Source organism: Actinia tenebrosa, unplaced genomic scaffold (genome assembly GCF_029948245.1).
Source record: "Actinia tenebrosa isolate PJP-AT-01 unplaced genomic scaffold, QUT_ActTen_1.0 PGA_scaffold2__45_contigs__length_23673736, whole genome shotgun sequence".
NCBI classification, from domain to species: domain Eukaryota; kingdom Metazoa; phylum Cnidaria; class Anthozoa; order Actiniaria; family Actiniidae; genus Actinia; species Actinia tenebrosa.
In genome coordinates, this window is record NW_028292579.1 from 8,350,602 (window position 1) to 8,368,412 (window position 17,811).

The 17,811-nt window shown below is 38.4% G+C and overlaps 3 protein-coding genes across 3 annotated transcripts in view; 1 reads left to right on the plus strand and 2 right to left on the minus strand.

Annotated features, from left to right (window-relative positions):
• LOC148909160 (uncharacterized) lies at positions 1–14,928 on the plus strand. Its single transcript, XM_089033894.1, has 23 exons — positions 1–139; positions 1,699–1,755; positions 1,828–1,866; positions 2,396–2,472; positions 2,685–2,728; positions 2,855–2,904; positions 3,278–3,361; positions 4,345–4,419; positions 5,312–5,395; positions 6,211–6,298; positions 6,678–6,740; positions 7,085–7,122; positions 7,323–7,421; positions 7,790–7,872; positions 8,443–8,527; positions 8,888–8,926; positions 9,535–9,654; positions 10,569–10,631; positions 11,724–11,795; positions 12,496–12,549; positions 13,504–13,553; positions 13,651–13,867; positions 14,239–14,928. Exons 1-23 carry the CDS (start codon positions 113–115, stop codon positions 14,365–14,367), a joined length of 1,737 nt encoding a protein of 578 aa, XP_088890020.1. The 5' UTR covers positions 1–112; the 3' UTR covers positions 14,368–14,928.
• LOC116286628 (uncharacterized) lies at positions 11,646–17,052 on the minus strand. The gene is made up of 2 exons (XM_089033895.1): positions 14,947–17,052; positions 11,646–13,895 (listed from the first exon to the last, which is right to left on the minus strand). The coding sequence occupies exon 1, from the start codon at positions 16,530–16,532 to the stop codon at positions 16,095–16,097; it is 438 nt and encodes a 145-aa protein (XP_088890021.1). The 5' UTR covers positions 16,533–17,052; the 3' UTR covers positions 11,646–13,895; positions 14,947–16,094.
• The window catches only part of LOC148909161 (uncharacterized), a 16,591-nt gene continuing 13,722 nt past the window's right edge, over positions 14,943–17,811 (minus strand). The window contains exon 8 of the mRNA XM_089033892.1: positions 14,943–17,587. Coding sequence (XP_088890018.1) covers positions 17,546–17,587 — 42 coding nt within the window. The 3' untranslated portion in view covers positions 14,943–17,545. The remainder of the gene's footprint in view (positions 17,588–17,811) is intronic.

The window sequence follows — 17,811 nt, forward strand, 5'->3', positions numbered from 1 at the left end:
TATTTTTATGAGTCTCGTGATTGAAGACAAGGGCAAAGGGTATTTTTAATTATTAGTTTTTGAATTGGACAGTTTATTTTATTTTCTGAGCAGACATTCTCCAAGTTATAAGATGGCCAAAAATCTAAGCCACTTGAAGGTTAGTATGACCCATTATCACATACAGAGATGTTCATGCAAACATACGTACACTTTCAAGTTTGCATCCTTGATTAGCAAGAGCTACATAGAGCGAGCAACAAAAAGTACTGTACTTAATATCCTCTGGAATAAATAGTAATGTATTTTGTATTTTGTTGCTGCTCTAGGATAAATTAAACTCTAGGTAATTGGATGGAACTCTCCATTCCAGTTAACTTATGTAATTCCCTTGAGAAGTATGATTTGATTTATTTACATTATCTATTTGAGAATCGATAAGATATACATTTTGACTCATTTTCATAATTACATGGCCCAATGCCCAAAATATTTTGTATTTTGGCTTCTGCCATTAAAAACAATTTAGACAATTCTTTAAGAATGTTGAACAGTAGATTGATGAGATTGGAAGCTTAAAACCAAGAGGTCTCAATTGTTTTATAAGCTTACAAAAATGAATGATATGATTTCATCACTTTTTTTAATACTTGGAACTTGCACAAAAAATATTCAAATTATGGAAATTCAAGCATTATGCACCCAAAAGAAAAGAAACATTTTGAGACCTGGCAAATGTGTTCACTCCAGTGATTGAGAAAAAGATTAAAATTGGAATCAGCTGACCTGAGAGAATGTTAGCCAATCAGGATCAAAATTTGCAAAACTGGGTGTCACTTTTCCTCTTGAAATAAGGCCATCAAATGAGAAAAACAAAAATGTTAATAAAAGGTTGACAACAGTGACAACTAATGAGTTAATTTATTGTGAAAATTGCAATGATGGGCATGTTTATATTCATTTTTGCTGGTCAATTTTCACTTGCTTCAGCTAGGACACATTAATTTTCCAGTGACATCATTTCTACTTCACTATTTCAGATCAGCTGGATAGTTCAATGTATTTTTCCTTATTCATGCACCCACAGGCTAATCTTAGGGATCCCTGTGTTTTTGAAGACTGACTGCTCAGGACAGAATTTAGAAGCAAAATTTAAACTATTTTGATTTAATGATCCCTGTGCCACAGGGATCCCAAATGCAGTAAATCCTCAAACTCTAATTCTAAGTGTGGTTAGTTTGTACTCCACCACATTGATATTCCATTGGGATACCTGTGGTCATGAATTATAAAAGGTTTTAACTGCTTTATCCATTGATAATTGATTCAAGAATGATTAAGAATGATTCATTTGATTAAGTAGAATGCTGTTCTTCTGTTGGATATTTCTGTGTATAATTTTTCCCTCTTGGTCATATTGTTATTCCATGCATTGGGATTCCTGTGGACATGAATTAAAAAAGGTTTTAACTGCTTTATCCATTGATAATTGATTCAAGAATGATTAAGAATGATTCATGTGATTAAGCAGAATGCTGTTCTTCTGTTGGATATTTCTGTGTATAATGTTTCCCTCTTGGTCATATTGTTATTCCATGCATTGGGATACCTGTGGTTGTGAATTATTTTGAAAAGATGAAAAGATTTTAACTTCTCTATGCATTGATTATTTATTAAGCATATGAATGATTGTGATGTAAACAGATGATGTTCTTTTAGTCCAACAGCAAGGTCTTGACTGGTGACCAGAATGACGAGAAAAGCTGGATTAAAACGGTAATCTGTGTTTCTTTGTAAATCAATTGCATTATATCCATTAATCATTTATTTGATATTTTTTTCCTTCAGATTGGTGCAAGAGCACACTTGCGATCAATAGGATACAAGGTATATCAATTGAGCTCAGACTTATTATTGGGATGATTTCCACAGGAAACCCAGCTGCAGAGCATGAGCACTGACCACAAGAAATGGAGCAACCTTTCTTTACTGATACATAACACTTGTGCCTTTAGAGTGCAGTCATTAACTTAACACTGCCATAATATCAGCTAAATGCAAACTTAGTAAATAAACAACAAAATAATAATAATAATAAGCTGATTTGGAATTCACATGAATATTTAAGACACACTATTGTTTATGTTTAATCACACCTGAATAAACCTTGATTACTGAGTTCCCTGTAAAAATATATTGATGAAAGTATCAGGTGCTGGTTCAATACCTTTACGCATGCAATACAATTGATAATGTTCTGGTTTAGTGATAATTACTATATTTTGCCAATATATATAAACAATGACATAATACTTTTTGTTGATTTTGTTGAACAGGTATAATGACTTTGCTCTATTAAAATCAGCCAAGTCTCCATCTATTAGGTAATTAATGAATATAACATATACATTTATAGGATGAAGATTTCTCCAAACCAATAATAACTGTGGCCTGTCCCTACAGCAACATCTTGCCCTGTAATTTTCACTTCAGGTAAACTGATTTTAAATTAAAAAGTAGATGAATAAATACATAAGTAAAATATATATACATGAATCTCTTTAAAAAGGTGTTGCCCTATGCAGCTTGCTTCTCTCACGCTCTACACTACCTCCTAGTGTGTTAATTATCACAGTACAGAGATATGCACACACGTTTTGAATTCCATAAATAATCATTTAAGAATTTGCATGTTTTTCAAACAGGGATCTTGCAGACCATGTAGTTCAAGTAATCGAAGCCCTTGGAGGTAATACTTTATTGATGTAGTGATTTTTTAGATATTTGTAGGATTTTTTTGTTCGATCTTACAATGCCATGTTTATATATTGAAGCATATTTTTCAATTATTTCTTTTCTTATTTCTTGCTCATAGGGAAAGCATGTTTGAGTTATACTCCAGTCATAAGTGATGCAGAAACAATGGTATGCCTGGCTCATACTGTTTCAAAGTATTTTAGGGGCGATCGATGGGTGCAAACAGACGAATGTGTCTTATTTGATTCTGTGTCATTACTTTGTTGTATAATATTATGCATGTTTTTTTCCCATCCCATCCCATCCCATTTATCTATATTTCTATTTATTCGTTCGTTCGTTCATGCGTGCGTGTTGCATGGTTTTTTTTCTTTCCATGCGTGTGTTCGATCGCTATTCCGTTCAGTGGGTCGATCGTCGTGCGTTGGTTCGTCCCTTCTTTTCTTCCTTCCATGCTTCCTTCCTTCCTTCACTCAATCTGTATTTGTACAGCCCTGATGTGTTAATCAGTATTGACAATGTGTTTATTCGTATCAATCAGGGCACGGCCGGGATGAAATATTCACTAATATCACGTGACTGGATTGCGGACTGCGTGGAAATCATGCATCAGGGCTACTCAGGGGTAAGCATTGATGTGTTGCAAGCACTCCCAAGAGAGTTAAAAGATAAAAACATGGCGGCCATTGTGGTACCGTTAACAATGGATGCTAATGAGAAATCTTTTGTTAAATGGTAACAACATGGCCGCGATGACGTAACGTGCAAACGAAGAATTATTCAAGGTTATAAAGAGACATAGGTCAGCACTCGCGAAGGAACACATCGCAATGTGTACACTTGTATCATATATAAATACAACAAATCACTCAGGGGTCGTTTGAAACACGGGAAAAAACTTGTTCCTGGTAGCAGGGACACTTTTGTACTCGAGTCAACTACACCGAGAGCTTATATGGAAAGAGGTAGTCCCTATAAACCCGGGACAACTATCGGTTTCAATGAGGACACGGATGCTGAAACGAAAAAAAGTTGTCTCGGTTAGGCGAGTTAAAGTGTTTACACGTAGCAAAGTTGTCCCGGGTACCAAGGTCACCCTCTTTTGTAAAGAGGGTAACACTACCAGTAGGGTGACCCTTCTAGCTAAAGGAATGTAAAATATCTCATGTGAACGGTCCAGATGAATTTACAAAGAAATTATAAAGAATTAGGCCGCTCAGGTTAGCTCGGGAAAGAGGGTAACTCTCTAACCTGGGGAGAACTTTTTCCCGTTTAAAGGGCACCTCAGTGTTCGCTAACAATTCATTCACGCAAAAGATTAAGGCTAAGGCCTGACAAGGTAAAACTGGTGACTCAAAATCGAAAGACCTTATTTAATGGATTTATGATGGTGGATACAGGTAATACCTCCTCACCTATCAGAGACCCATTGAAATGCTCGGTATCATACTATGTCAAAAAGGATATAATCTTTAGTTCGTAAAAAAAAAAAAAAAAAAGAAAAAAAAAAGAAAAAAGATTCTGGACACTGTCCCCGATATATGAAAGACTGAGTTCTCAGAAAAGCTTGAATCACTAACTATTATTTGTTTTATTTTTTTCTTCCAGGATGGTATTATTAGTCTTGCTGGTTGTGACAAGACAATACCAGGCGTACTGATGCCTCTTGCGAGACTAGATGCGGTAAGTTTATAGTCATGTTTCAAAAAAACAACAACAGTAACAACAACAATTACAATATCAAAAGAAAAAAAAAATAATTAAAAAAACATGGTTTGCACTCATTCGAGTTGTGACTGTTCCTCAAATCTATAATTTTTAAAAGCGTCTGAGGATATTCTCACAAACGTTTCCTTCATTAGCTACATAGTTCTGTTGTATTAATGAAACGGGTTGAAGGTCAGACGGGATTGTCCCTGTCCCATGCTATGTCTTTCGATATACGGCTGTATTGCTGTACCGTGATCATGCAGCTGATTGGATACCGTGATCATGAATCTGATTGGATACCGTGATCATGAATCTGATTGGATACCGTGATCATGCAGCTGATTGGATACCGTGATCATGAAGCTGATTGGATACCGTGAACATGAATCTGATTGGATACCGTGATCATGAAGCTGATTGGATACCGTGATCATGATGCCTATTGGATACTGTGATCATGAAGCTGATTGGATACCGTGATCATGATTCTGATTGGATACCGTGATCATGAATCTGATTGGATACCGTGATCATGAAGCTGATTGGATACCGTGATCATGATGCTGATTGGATACTGTGATCATGAAGCTGATTGGAAACCGTGATCATGAATCTGATTGGATAAGCGTGTGAAATAATCGGGAAAAATTACGAAGCCTCTTACTTCTGAATATCCTAAAAACATATATAAAATAAAACTAAAATCTTTATTCTCTTCCAACACTTCTTCTTCAACGTTCCCCGTTGCATCGCTTATTTGATACTCCCTCTGAGTACTTCTTCCTCCGTCTATTATCACTTATGGGCATTGTGAAATAATGAAAATTTGTTGAATTTAAGGTTTTTTCTTCTTGTTTTTCAACAGACAGGAGTGGTTATTTATGGTGGCACGATGCCTCCAGGCTGTGGCAAGAAACGTCAAAACTTGAGTGCTGGAAGTCCATTCGAGGTGACTTTTGTTAAACTCTTTATTATTTCTTGGTGTTTCGAGGCACTTCAGACATGAAGACAATACAACGAGGATGACAGATTTGGAGCTCAACTATATACCCTGCAAAAAATAAAACAAAAACCTAGCCCAGAATAAAATAAAGCTTGCTGCAACAAGAAAGACCCCTTTTAAATAGTAATATACCTCTTTACCTTGGGCGTGATCATCGGTTTTCCCATTTCAGACCACGTGCCATCCTCTTGAGATAAGTATCTTTTTTTAAGTTGTAGCAAGCCTTCCCTGGATGTCAGAGAGGCCTGTATCGCTTCGCTCCTCGAAAACAAGGAATCTCTGCCACGAAAGGGTATAGCCATCCATTGTGTCTTCTCGTGCGCCGGACCGTCAAACGATGATGCTCAATGAAGGACACGTGGTCTGCTATGAGAATACATTAAGGTCATTTGAGGCCTATTAGTCGTTTGGCTGGACAAATAGTAGTAGTGTTAAAGCAAACTATAACGTAGACAGTAAAGCAGTCTCCTAATCATTCTTGTGCACCTTGTATCCATTTACAGCTATATACTAAAAAGGTTGTTGAAGGTTTTGCTACAGGTTAAATTACATTTTGCATCATGAAAATAACGGTTGAACAGAAGAAAAACAAATCCTAAAACACGCGCAGACGAAATTATAGGGAAAATCTCGAAAATTCCAAAATATTGTAAGAATCCTTTCCTGATTGCATACATATCGCCCATTTTTTCGCGCTTGGTATGCAACATGCAACATGCAACATGCATACAATATTTTGAGGAAGTTTACTCTTTCTCCAGGCTCAAGGTGCTTACAGTAAAGGATTGATGGACATCGAAGACCTGAATGACATCGAATGTCACTCCATCCCCAGTGCTGGTGCTTGTGGTACGTCTTTTGTTATTTTACTGCAGGGTTTTAATCAGCTGATAAAAGTCTTTGATGCCATTAAAAAATGAGGTTAAAACGCTGACCACCGTGTGATGTCAGCCAAAAGAAATTCTACATTCACCGGGTTTCAAACAGAAAAAAAAAAAAAAAAAAAAAAGACAGAAAATCAACAAATATAAAGCTGTGTCGCACCATTCTTGCATTGCATTGTCTTTTATCAGCTAAGAAAAGCCTTTGACTCTCATTATCTGCTCCAAAGTTTCAAATGGTCGTCAAACACCGACAACCATGTGCTGTAAGCCAAAATGAATTCTGACTGCAACCTTTATCAACCTGTATCAGTTTTGATAACAGTGTGATTGTGTTTAACTTTTAGGTGGTATGTTCACAGCCAATACCATGTCTTCTGTGACTGAAGCATTAGGGATGACCCTCCCAGGTGAGTATATATGGATAAATGGACTTTTACATATCTTTACATGTCATGGCCCTGTAGCTTTTGAGGATGAGTAACTATGTTCAATACGTGCATGTTCAAAGTGAAATACATTATAATCTCTTTTTTTTTTCCTTTTCTTCAAAAAAAAAAAAAAAAAAAAAAAAATTGGCGAATTCCGGAACAAACTCAAGGCTGTTCAAAGTATCAAAATCAGAGAACGGTTAACTCGCAGATCGAATTGGAACTCACTGAAGGTTTTACGAAGAAGGGAAAACCCAAAGACCTAAGGAAAGGAATCTTGAATCAACGGAAATACCTAACAAACTCTGTTTTCTGTGTTGCAGGTAGTGCATCTGGAGTTGCCGTAGTAGAGGGAAACAAGGCTAGTATTGATTGCCGATACGCTATCTGTTTTCTATTTTTACTGTGATTAATCAGAATGATTTTGGCTTGCCTAGAGTAACCTAAGTTGTGGTCAATTCATTCCTAAATGTACCTCTCATGAATCTTTTCTTTGCAGTCTTCTCTACTCTGCTCTGCTCTGCTCTATTATTTGTTTTCTTGTTTTCTTCTTCTGTTTAGGTAACAGACAAAAAGAAAGTAGAGTGCGAGGAAGCAGTTAAAGCATTGTTCGCCCTGATGGAAAAAGGACAAAAAACAAGAGATATAATCAGCAGAAAGGTAATGATCACTGAAAACATTATGAAACATATGCATTAGTAAATAGCAATAATATTATAAATTGGTCGTACTCAAGCTTTTGTCAAGAGTAACGCTATATAATAAACTTGTGTGACCTTGATGTTAAGTAAGTCATCTTAATTTGCGCCCATCTTCCTTTGGATATGTTTTGAGACAAAACACATTCTCCACGCGTAACTCTCCGAATCGTCAGTATATTGTAGTCACAAATGTTTTTGCACGGGGTTTAAGTTTCATTCCTTCACTTATTGCATTCGGGACACCGAACGCAGTCCCGACTAGTAATCCAGTTGCTGTCATGTATCACTTTATGATTAATGTAAGCCATTCCAATCTAAATATTTCAGGCTTTCGAAAATGCTATCACGGTAATGTACGCGTTGGGTGGTTCGACTAATGGCGTTCTTCATCTCCTTGCACTTGCACACGAGTGAGTTTTAAAAAAATAATGAATAATTAATTAAGCAGTAAGTCAAACAAAGCAGAAGAAAAATTGTGCGTTTTCATTAGGGGAAAAAAAAAAAAAAAAAAAAAAAAGGAAAGAAAAAAACTCCACGTCAGTTAAACCAAACCAATGCTTAAACCCACAATTATCATGCTGGTCTAGGCTTTTGGCCTTTATCGTTTACATGATGATGATGATGTATGGCTAATGCGCATGCGAAGTTAACTTTTGTTTAGTTTTTAAGGGTCCCACACTGAGTGGAGAGAACTTACATACCTACCCATTTGTGCCAGAAATGTTTTATCGGGCAGCTGGTCATAGCAAGGGGTTAATCATCTATGGTCTAGGGGCCGACTAACCTCTCCCTTAGGCTTCGGCCGAGCTTCCTGATCTGTTTGTAAGTCCTCGGATAGCGGTGTCGGGGCCGAAATCTCCGGCGTAGCCGTAAATGCTTCGCGCTGCCATACGACGGTTCAGCATTCGATGTCTGGAAGTATGGTCCTTATCATAATCAATAAAAAATGAATGTATAGTGTTATGTCTGCTTCATTACAGAGCTGAGGTCAAACTTGAAATCGAAGATTTTAATCGAATTGGAGGCAAAGTTCCTATCTTGGCTAACGTCAAACCTCATGGAAAGGTAAGAGAATAAAGACCTTATTTAATTGTTAAACATTTCCATTACTAAGTAAAGACCTTGAAAATCGGGGGTGTGTGTAGTAGAATTGATAGAGATATTGAAGCGACCCCAATATTTTCATCAGATAAATTTACCTCTCCCCGCCAATGTCCTATCACTTTCCTTATAAAACAATATAGCCTTAACTGGCGGCACTTGCTTATGTTGTTTTACTGTACTGCGCATCATATTGTGAAGTAAACCGTCACAAATATAGCAAAAACTTCATTACATGTACACGTTTCGCGAAAGCCTGGAAAAATACTGATTCCGCGCCATGTTGTGCATTTTCTTATCATTCCTTGCTGTGTTTGTTTTTAGTACCAAATGGCTGACATTGACAAAGTTGGCGGTCTACCAGTAAGTATGACAGACACCTATTTCCAAAAGAAAAAAACAGTGCGGGAGCTAAATGGGCTGGTTTGGTGCTGAAGATTACAGGTCTTGCGCCAGTGGCGCAGAGAACGGTGATGGTACAGGGAAAAAAAGGCCAAATAGAAAAAGATAGGGCTGAATTAAGTCTGGGCACAGCTAACCCACAGATCAAATAGTCCCTTTCACAGTTCCCTACGCCATCTTGAAAGGTAGCTGTGCCTTTGCATTGAGGCGAGACGAACGGTGAGCTTGCAATAGAGCCCTTTTTTAACACCTTGAACAAGTATTCACATGACTATTTTATTGTAAACTCACCATTTGTGCCGCTTTGATACAAAGGTACGTCAAATTTTTAAGACGGCATAGGGAACCATGAAGGGGAATATTAGAATCTAGCCTTTTAGCGTGTTATCCTTACTCAAGAGAGAGGCCCTACACACTCTACCGTGAGCTGTGATGGCGAGTCCAGAAATCGAAAGTGAGAGGCGAGTGTACTAATGCTACACCGACCTTGATTCTTGGTAATTCTTAACTTTTGGCTTGCACTGTATCTAGTTTGTCTTGCATATTTTTACACGTTTTTGTTTCTTTAGATTCTTCTCAAAGAGCTTCTCGATGGAGGGTTTATCCACGGGGATCAACCGACAGTCAATGGCAAGACTCTAGCTGAAAACATGAAGAATACGCCGTCTCTAAGAAGCATCAAGACACAGGTACGAAGCGATATCATAGGTACAGGGATAATGTTGTACCTGGCGAGTATTGTGTGTGATTGTGTATGACATAGAAGATGAAATGTGTCATATTTCCTTAACTGTAGATGTTTCATTCTTATCGACTAAGGAAAAGAATGAAAAAGAAATGTCACTTCAGTTGTTCTTTTACCGTGCTTTCCGTCTATAATCCTATGCTCTGTAGACATGCGCTTTAATAAAGAAATATACATACCGTTTAATAAATAAGATGCGCGGGCTTGCTGCGGGGATTGGCCACACAAAAGAGGAGTGTTAGGAGACGTACAACGCTTTAAATGTTTTAAAAAACCTTAGCGTTCTGCCAATAGTCCAAATACTACATCTGCACCCAATACTCGGTTACGCTTGGCGTTCTTGTGCTTTACAGCTCCCAGCGTGTTTATATCCCATTACATAGACATGCGCGCGCGTTTTATATCGCATGAATTTAATACAAATTAGAATAAGTGTTATTTTGGATACCATCGAGGAGATGAAAAATAGGCGCTCGCGTTCTGTGTGCCCTCGTAGCGCATCAGTCCCAACTAATCCAAAAGCAAGGGTTATAAAATGTTATTGTATAACTGTTCTTACTGGCAATTTTCTTTTCTCTATCTTTTTTTTTTCTTTTTCTCTACTAATACTCCTTAGCTTAAGTGTAATGTTTTCCCATTCCAGACCACGTGTCATTCTCCTGAGATAAAGATTCTTTGTCTGAGTTGTATCCATATTCATGTCTCTTCTCATGTGCAACCATTAAACAATGAAATACTTATAGTACTCCAGTAAGTGACACGTGGTCTGAAATGGGAAAACATTACGCCCAAGGTAAAGAGGTCTATTGTTATGTTATTTTTTTAGTTTATATGTTTTTTGATTTTTCTTGTTCTCAGGATGTAATATTCCCGCTCTCTTCACCAGTAGCACCAGCAGGCCGTCATATCCTTATCCTCAAGGTACTTCATATCAATTTAACAACCCTTAGGAGTTTCTTTCCTAAAGGACTTTGAGGCGCCCTATAGACCCCTTGCACTAAGTCCCTAGAGGATTTGTTCTGGGAGACAAAACGAAACAATGGATTTTTTTTGCATAAGAAAAGACGCCCTATTGTTTTTGTCCCCAGAACATTTCCTCTAGGAATTCAATGCAAGGGGTCTATATAATTCTATGCAGTCTAAATAACCAAGTGAAGACTGTTGAAAATCGTGCATCGATCCTGATTGGCTAAGCTTCTAGTGATTTGTTTATCACAAACCATGGTAGAGAAAATCGCCAACATATTTGTACGTTGGGTTGAATAATCAATGTATGTCTTTTCTTATATAAAACTGTTACTACGGGCCTTGCTCAAGCGGTAGCAACGTTAAAGTGCACATGAACCCTTCGACAATACTTTCAGTACTGATTCTACGCGAAGTAAATAGTTGAATGGTAAAATATTTCTTGATTTGAGTGATGCGTTTCTAAGTTATGAAGGTTTATACTTCCAATATGCTAATGAGTGTGACGTCTATTAAGGCTTAATCAAATATACAAAATCGAACTGGTTCATAGAAACAGTATTTAAAAAGCATCATTATTTTACTCATGGTTTACATGAAAGCTATTTACAATTTTTATTTTCAAAATGGCCAGCATTTAGTATTACTAGTTACAACAAAAACACTCAAATACCTTACCTGACGTCATCATCATTAACATATTGGAAGTATAAACCTTCATAACTTAAAGACGCATCACTCAAATCAAGAAATATTTTACCAATCAACTATTTACTTTATGCAGAATCAGTACTGAAAGTATTGTCGAAGGGTTCATGTGCACTTTAACTGGAGCAATAGATTTTCCCACGGGTGGTCTTGTATTCAATTGCTTGAGAATAATGATATGTAGATAACGTTCACTCCCCATGAGCTACAAGGTAATTGGCCCACTTGGCTTTGTCTCGATCAATTACTATTGAACCAAACTTACCGCTAAAGGTAATTTATTTATCACTTGGATATATAGTTATCAGCACTTTAGCTTCCATGTTTGTAATCTTCCAGGGTAGTCTCGCACCAGAGAGCGCTGTACTCAAGTTAAGCGGAAAGGATGCTACCAAGGCATTTCGCGGCCCGGTATGAATTATTCAAACTCTTTCATTTAACAAACAGCAAATGCGCGTGTGTGCTGTGTACAAGACATAAAGTACGGGAGAAGCATTAGGACAGGCACAGCATCCCGCCAAGTGGTTTTCAGCACTTCTTGAGTGTTTTGTCATCCGTAGGTGCTTAATAACTGCACACAGCACAGAGCGCACGGTTTGTAAACAATACTTATGATTTTCATTAAATAAAAGATGAGATAACTAGCTAAAAACTAGTGTGAGCTGCGTCGGTGTTTCTAATGAAACAGTAATGATAAAAAGGTAAATTATACACCGTGAAAAGATGGAAAAAAAACTTACTGACGTCTCGGACGCTAGTCCTTCGTCGGAGTAAAAGAAAGCGTCCGAAACGTCAGTAAGTTTTTTCATTTTTTCGTGGTGTAAAATTTACCCTTTTGTCATTACTGTTAAATAAAAGATAAATAAGAGACGGAGTTTTCACGTGACGTCACAGCTGCCATCTTGGTGTACCAAAACAATACATTTTCTATCCTCGAGGAATTGAACTCTGTTTTTATGCAAAAACTGTGCAGAAAGTTTCTATTGTTTGGTACACCAATATGGCTGCCTTATCACGTGAGTGAAAACGCCCGTTCTTTTGGAGACGAATGAAGAAACAGAAGTGATCGCGCGCTTAAAATAACGTTGCCTCTTGTTTTATTAAAAAACAGGCTGTAGTATTTAATGGTGAACAAGAAGCTTACAAAGCTGTCATGGGTGGACAGGTAAGAATGACATATTCACGGCTCGTCGGCGATGCTATTGGGCTATCTTAAAGTGCTACTACGACGAAAATCGCTCAAACTTGGATTCAGCTGAAACTTCCTAAGAATACTCTTTAAAGGTCCAATAATCACTGTATGAAGTGTTTTCTCGATATTCAGGACGAAAGTATGATATTTTTACGATTATTCTTTGGAGTCTGTGACGTCATACACTCAACATCGAACATCGCTCCATACATTTCTTTGTAGTTTATGATCAAAATATCAGTAGCAAAGGGAGAAAGAAATACCCAAACACCCCAAAATATAAATTATAGTCACAAGTAATGTGAAATAAGCACATTAGCCACCCTCTGGGCTTCATAGGAATAAAATAAATTAAGGATTTATATACAAAGAAATATATGTAGCAATGTTTGATGTTGAGTGTATGACGTCAAAGACTCCAAAAAATAATTGTAAAAATATCATACTTTCGTACTGAATATCGAGAAAACACTTCATACAGTGATTATTGGACCTTTAAAGAGTATTTTTAGGAAGTTTCAGCTGAATCCAAGTTTGAGCGATTTTCGTCGTAGTAGCACTTTAACGCTGTGGTGGTGGACTCCATTGTCCGACACTAACATATATGGTTAGAATTTTATTGGTTCGCTGCCGTGTTTGACTTTTTTTTCTTTTTTTTCTTTTTTTTTTTCTTTTTTCTCCGGAGGCTCTCCGGTTTTCCTTCATTTGTGGAAATCAACTTATAAATTTCAATTTAATATGGCGTCAAGCGCGTTATTCATTAGTTTCTGGCTTGGAAAACTGTGCCATCAATATCCCTGTATTTTGTTTGAAAATAAAAGGGCAAAAAATAAATAAATAAATAAATAAAGGGCAAACTACTGGGAAAATGATTGTTCATTTAAGCCTGGCTAGAGAATTTATTTTTGTTTCCAATCTTTGCTGCAGATCAAGGCTGGTGATGTTCTTGTTATACGATATGAAGGACCCAGTGGAAGGTATGTCACAGCAACATTTTAGAGCCATGCTTGGACTTGAAGTTTTAGCATCATTTGTTATATTTTTAACACCCCGTTTTTGCAATCATTTATACAGTCCAGGAATGCCAGAGATGCTGTCGCCTGGAGCAGCGCTCGTAGGCGCAGGTCTAGGAACAAGCGTTGCCTTGGTTACTGATGGTAGATTCAGCGGTGCTTCCCACGGAATCATGATTGGTCACGTGTCGCCGGAGGCGCAGAGGGGCGGTCCTATTGCGTTGGTTGAGGATGGTGACGTGATAACCATTGACCCACAAGAGAAAACTCTAAACTTGGTAATGTTTTTTCTTTTTTCTTTGTTACCTATACGGGGCAAAACCAAAAGAAAAATTGCGATAATAATACTTTCAGTTACTTCGCGCACAATGTTTTCGAATTTTAGACCACGTGTCATTTGTATAGGAAATAAGACCTTTGTTTGAATTGCATCCATATTTATGGGTCTTCTCTTGTGCAACCGTCAAACAAAGAAATGATACTCTAGGGAATGACAAGTGGTCTGAAATGCGACAACATAGCACCCGAGGTAGAAAGGTGCTTTGAAAGCTTCTCAGATATTTCGAGTTTTCTTACACCCCCTCCCCTCCCCACCCTCACCAAAAATTATTGACTTGTAATTATTGTTTTCTTCTTCTTTGGTCATCAGGAAGTATCTAAGGATGTCATGGAAGCACGAAAAGCACGATGGACAGCACCAAACAGAAAACTGCCGGGTTTGCTTCAGAAGTATTCTCGTATCGTGTCCAGTGCACACAGAGGGGCCGTAACCCACTAATCTATTACTATAGCCAAGAGAAAATAAACTAAGAGAAAGAATTTCTGTTATTTATGGTTGTCACCATCATATGCACGTATTGATTGCTATTTTTAGGATAACATTTGCCGTCATTTTTTTCTGCACGCGCTTGCTACTTTATGCATTTTGCTCACGTAAGAGAAAGCATGAGAAAAAGCGTATAGTGCGCGCAGTATACGCTTGCAGAAAAACAAACGTTCAAATAAATGATTCTAAAAATAGCACCAGTGATTCTAAAAATAGCATCAAAGAGTGTTCATGATGAGGCGCGGGATTCATTCTCTTAGTTCATTTTTTGACTTCCTACAGCTGATTATTTTGTATCACGAGTAATAACACGAAAAGATTGATGTGATTTTTTTAAGCTTGAGGCATCAAACTACCGTTAGGTTATAATAAAGATCACTAGCGGTAATATAAATATAGGAAAGAAATAATGTATAAATGAATGAATTGATAAACTAATCGGTGAAAAATTGGACGGGAGGGGAGGAGGGAGCAAGGAATATTCAGTACAAATAAAAGATTGTTAACAAAGAATTACTATATTTGAATTACCTGTTGATCAACCATGTGTCTGCATCTAAACAAAAATTTAGATTTCCATCAGTTAAAAAGATTGCTGTCATTGTCTTCGTCGGTTGCTAACATTCCTGGTCTTGGTGCCCGCATTCTACCATAGTTAATGGAGCTTTGTTCCAAACCATTCCGCTCCATTAACTATGATTCGATTCTATTGATATTCTGCCCTACCCTCGGGCTCTCTCTTCTTTATATATTACATAAATGATTGAACTTTTTTAAAAGCTCGTTTTGTTTTATTTTTCACACGCATTGACAAACACTGGTACATTGTAGAAAATAGCAGCGGATTTTAAAAACACACTCAAGTACACTTGTTTTCGATAGCACGCGACATGACACTCCATAGGTGCTTGCCCTTGAAAGCTTTATGCTTCCCAACTTTACTTCCACATCCACCAAAATCTACCACTTAGCGACGAATGAGGCGTTTCCATGGCATTCCATAGGGAAGTGCCCATACAAATTGAGTTTTCCCGACGATGTCATCGAAACAGTTTGATTGGCGTCTACCAAAATCTACCTTGTAAAGACGGTGTTCCGCGAGTGCTATAGAGCACTTTCAAGTGACGTCACAGCGGCCATGTTAGTGTACCAAAACAATACTCTTTTTTATCCCCGGGAAATGAACTCCAATTTTTTAATGCAAAAACTACTGTGCATGGTAATGGAGAAATAGCAATTGACTACTATATTCTAGTGCGTGGAATAAGTGTGTTTAGCGAATATAGATATTTCCATGGGGATCAGCCACGCGTTTGAGACGTTCTCTAAATGGAAGCGTGCGTCTCCAGCCAAAGATCCTACCCTTAAGACAATTTCATATCCGCATTTCCTTCCCTGCGAATTGACAGTAGACATCGTAAATCTTGCTTGCCTCTTGGTTTTGATCTCTAATTCGTCTATTAAGCTCTCTATACAGAGGGTTGCGTCCGAACCACTGTCAAAGAATGCATATGCGATGATCTGCTTGTCACTCTGAGGGGCGTTGACCTTGACAGGTACAACCTTGAAGCATACTTTCGGTCTGCTAACTTCTAGTGCACTGACTGTGACGGGATCACTTGGCTTTACTGCTATAGCATTTGGGCAGACGGTCAAAGGCGTTGACTGACTAGTTGTCTTCACTGAGTTTGTTCTTTCGCCTCTCTTACTTGTACATTTCTTTCGACGCTCTTCTGAGTTGAATTGCTGTTGTCTTTCACGCGATCTCCTTCGCTGTCTTCGATGTGAATCAAGTAGTGATGCTCCTTACCGCATCCTGAGATTCTACACTTGAATCCCTTTGTACACGACTTGGCGCAGTGTCCTTCTTCAAGGCAGGCTCTGCAAAGACCGTGTTGCTTCACCGTCTTAAGACGATCTTTTAGAGAAGAACTTTTGAATTTCCAGCATCTCCAAACTCCGTGAGGTCCTGAACATTGTGGGCATTTGTGAGCGATCGCAGATGGGCATTGGCTCTGATCACTTTGAACGGCTGCTAAGGTCGTGACTTTATATCCTTGGTCAGATTTTTCTTTCTTTGGATCCCTTCTATCTTTTCCTGCCGTCGAGGAAGTCATGCTTAGTTCCTGTCCGTATCTGTTATTAATTCTGTCTGCTGTATTCTTAACGAACTGGGCGAAGTCTGCATACTCAGCTCTGCCCTCCCTTTATCTTGATAAGATCTCCAGCTTTGTCGGCCCATTTCCTCTTTAAGCCTTCGTCTGGCATTTTTCTTATCAGCATAACTATGGTCTCTTCATTGTCCAAACGACTTTAATAGCTGAAACCCATGTTAGTAAGCACTCTCCTTGCGTCTTCCAGCTTCCTCGCGAACTCCATCAGGCTGCTAGCGTCAGCTCTTCTGATCAGAATCTCTTTCAGTCTCCTGACGTTCGCGTCAGCTGCCACGTGCGGCTGTCCAAAGTTCTGATGTAGAGTTTGCCACGCTCCAACGTATCTTTCTCAAACCGGGAGGTTCACGCAGCTTCGAATTGCTTCCTTCGCCTTTCCTACGCATTGCGCTAGTAAACGGATAAGTCTCTGCGACTCGTCCGACACTTGAATTTCAATATTATCCTTGAAATTCGTAACGAACTCCGAAACCCTAACCCTAACCCTTGTTTGATTGCTTGCGCTATCGTCGTCCAAGCGTCTACCATGGAACTTTCTCTGAGTAGTGATGGAGGGGTATACGAGAGACGAAACTCTGTTGGCGTTGGATTCTGAAAAGCTGGAACATACGGCGACGCTGATGCTCTCAGCGCCATCCATTGACTAACATGCGGCGAGGTAGTGAGTTTCTCTGTAAGGGCAAAGAGTTTAGACGCCATTTTCGGGCTCGTATAACAACAATTACACCTTTTGCTGTTCATTAACAGAAAATGTACATTCATGTGTGCCAATAGTTGTATCAATAACGTGTAATGTACTTTCATCAACACCACAAGTAACATCATTAGGAAGACAACGCATGCGCTGGAAAGACGTAGTGGCGAGAGATCTTCGGGGCTCTGGTATCTCCTATGAAGAAGCAATGGTGGCAGCTCGTGAGAGGAAACAGTGGCGGTCCTTTGTTTTGGCGCTATGTGGGCTAGCCCCACGGCAGCCATGATGATGATGATGATGCACTTGGCTGTGAATAGCAATTACAGTAAAGCGATATCAAAACACCATCCTCATCAACATGTCCTTCATGATCACTGTCTTCAAATTCATCAACATTGCTGTCAATATCATCACTTTAACCATCGCTATCATGGCACTATCACTTGTATTTACATGAATATTTAGAGCGCATCACAAAGCAGTCTTAGCAAGCAACCAGATATTGCTGAAAGTTCCATTTCATAATTTAAT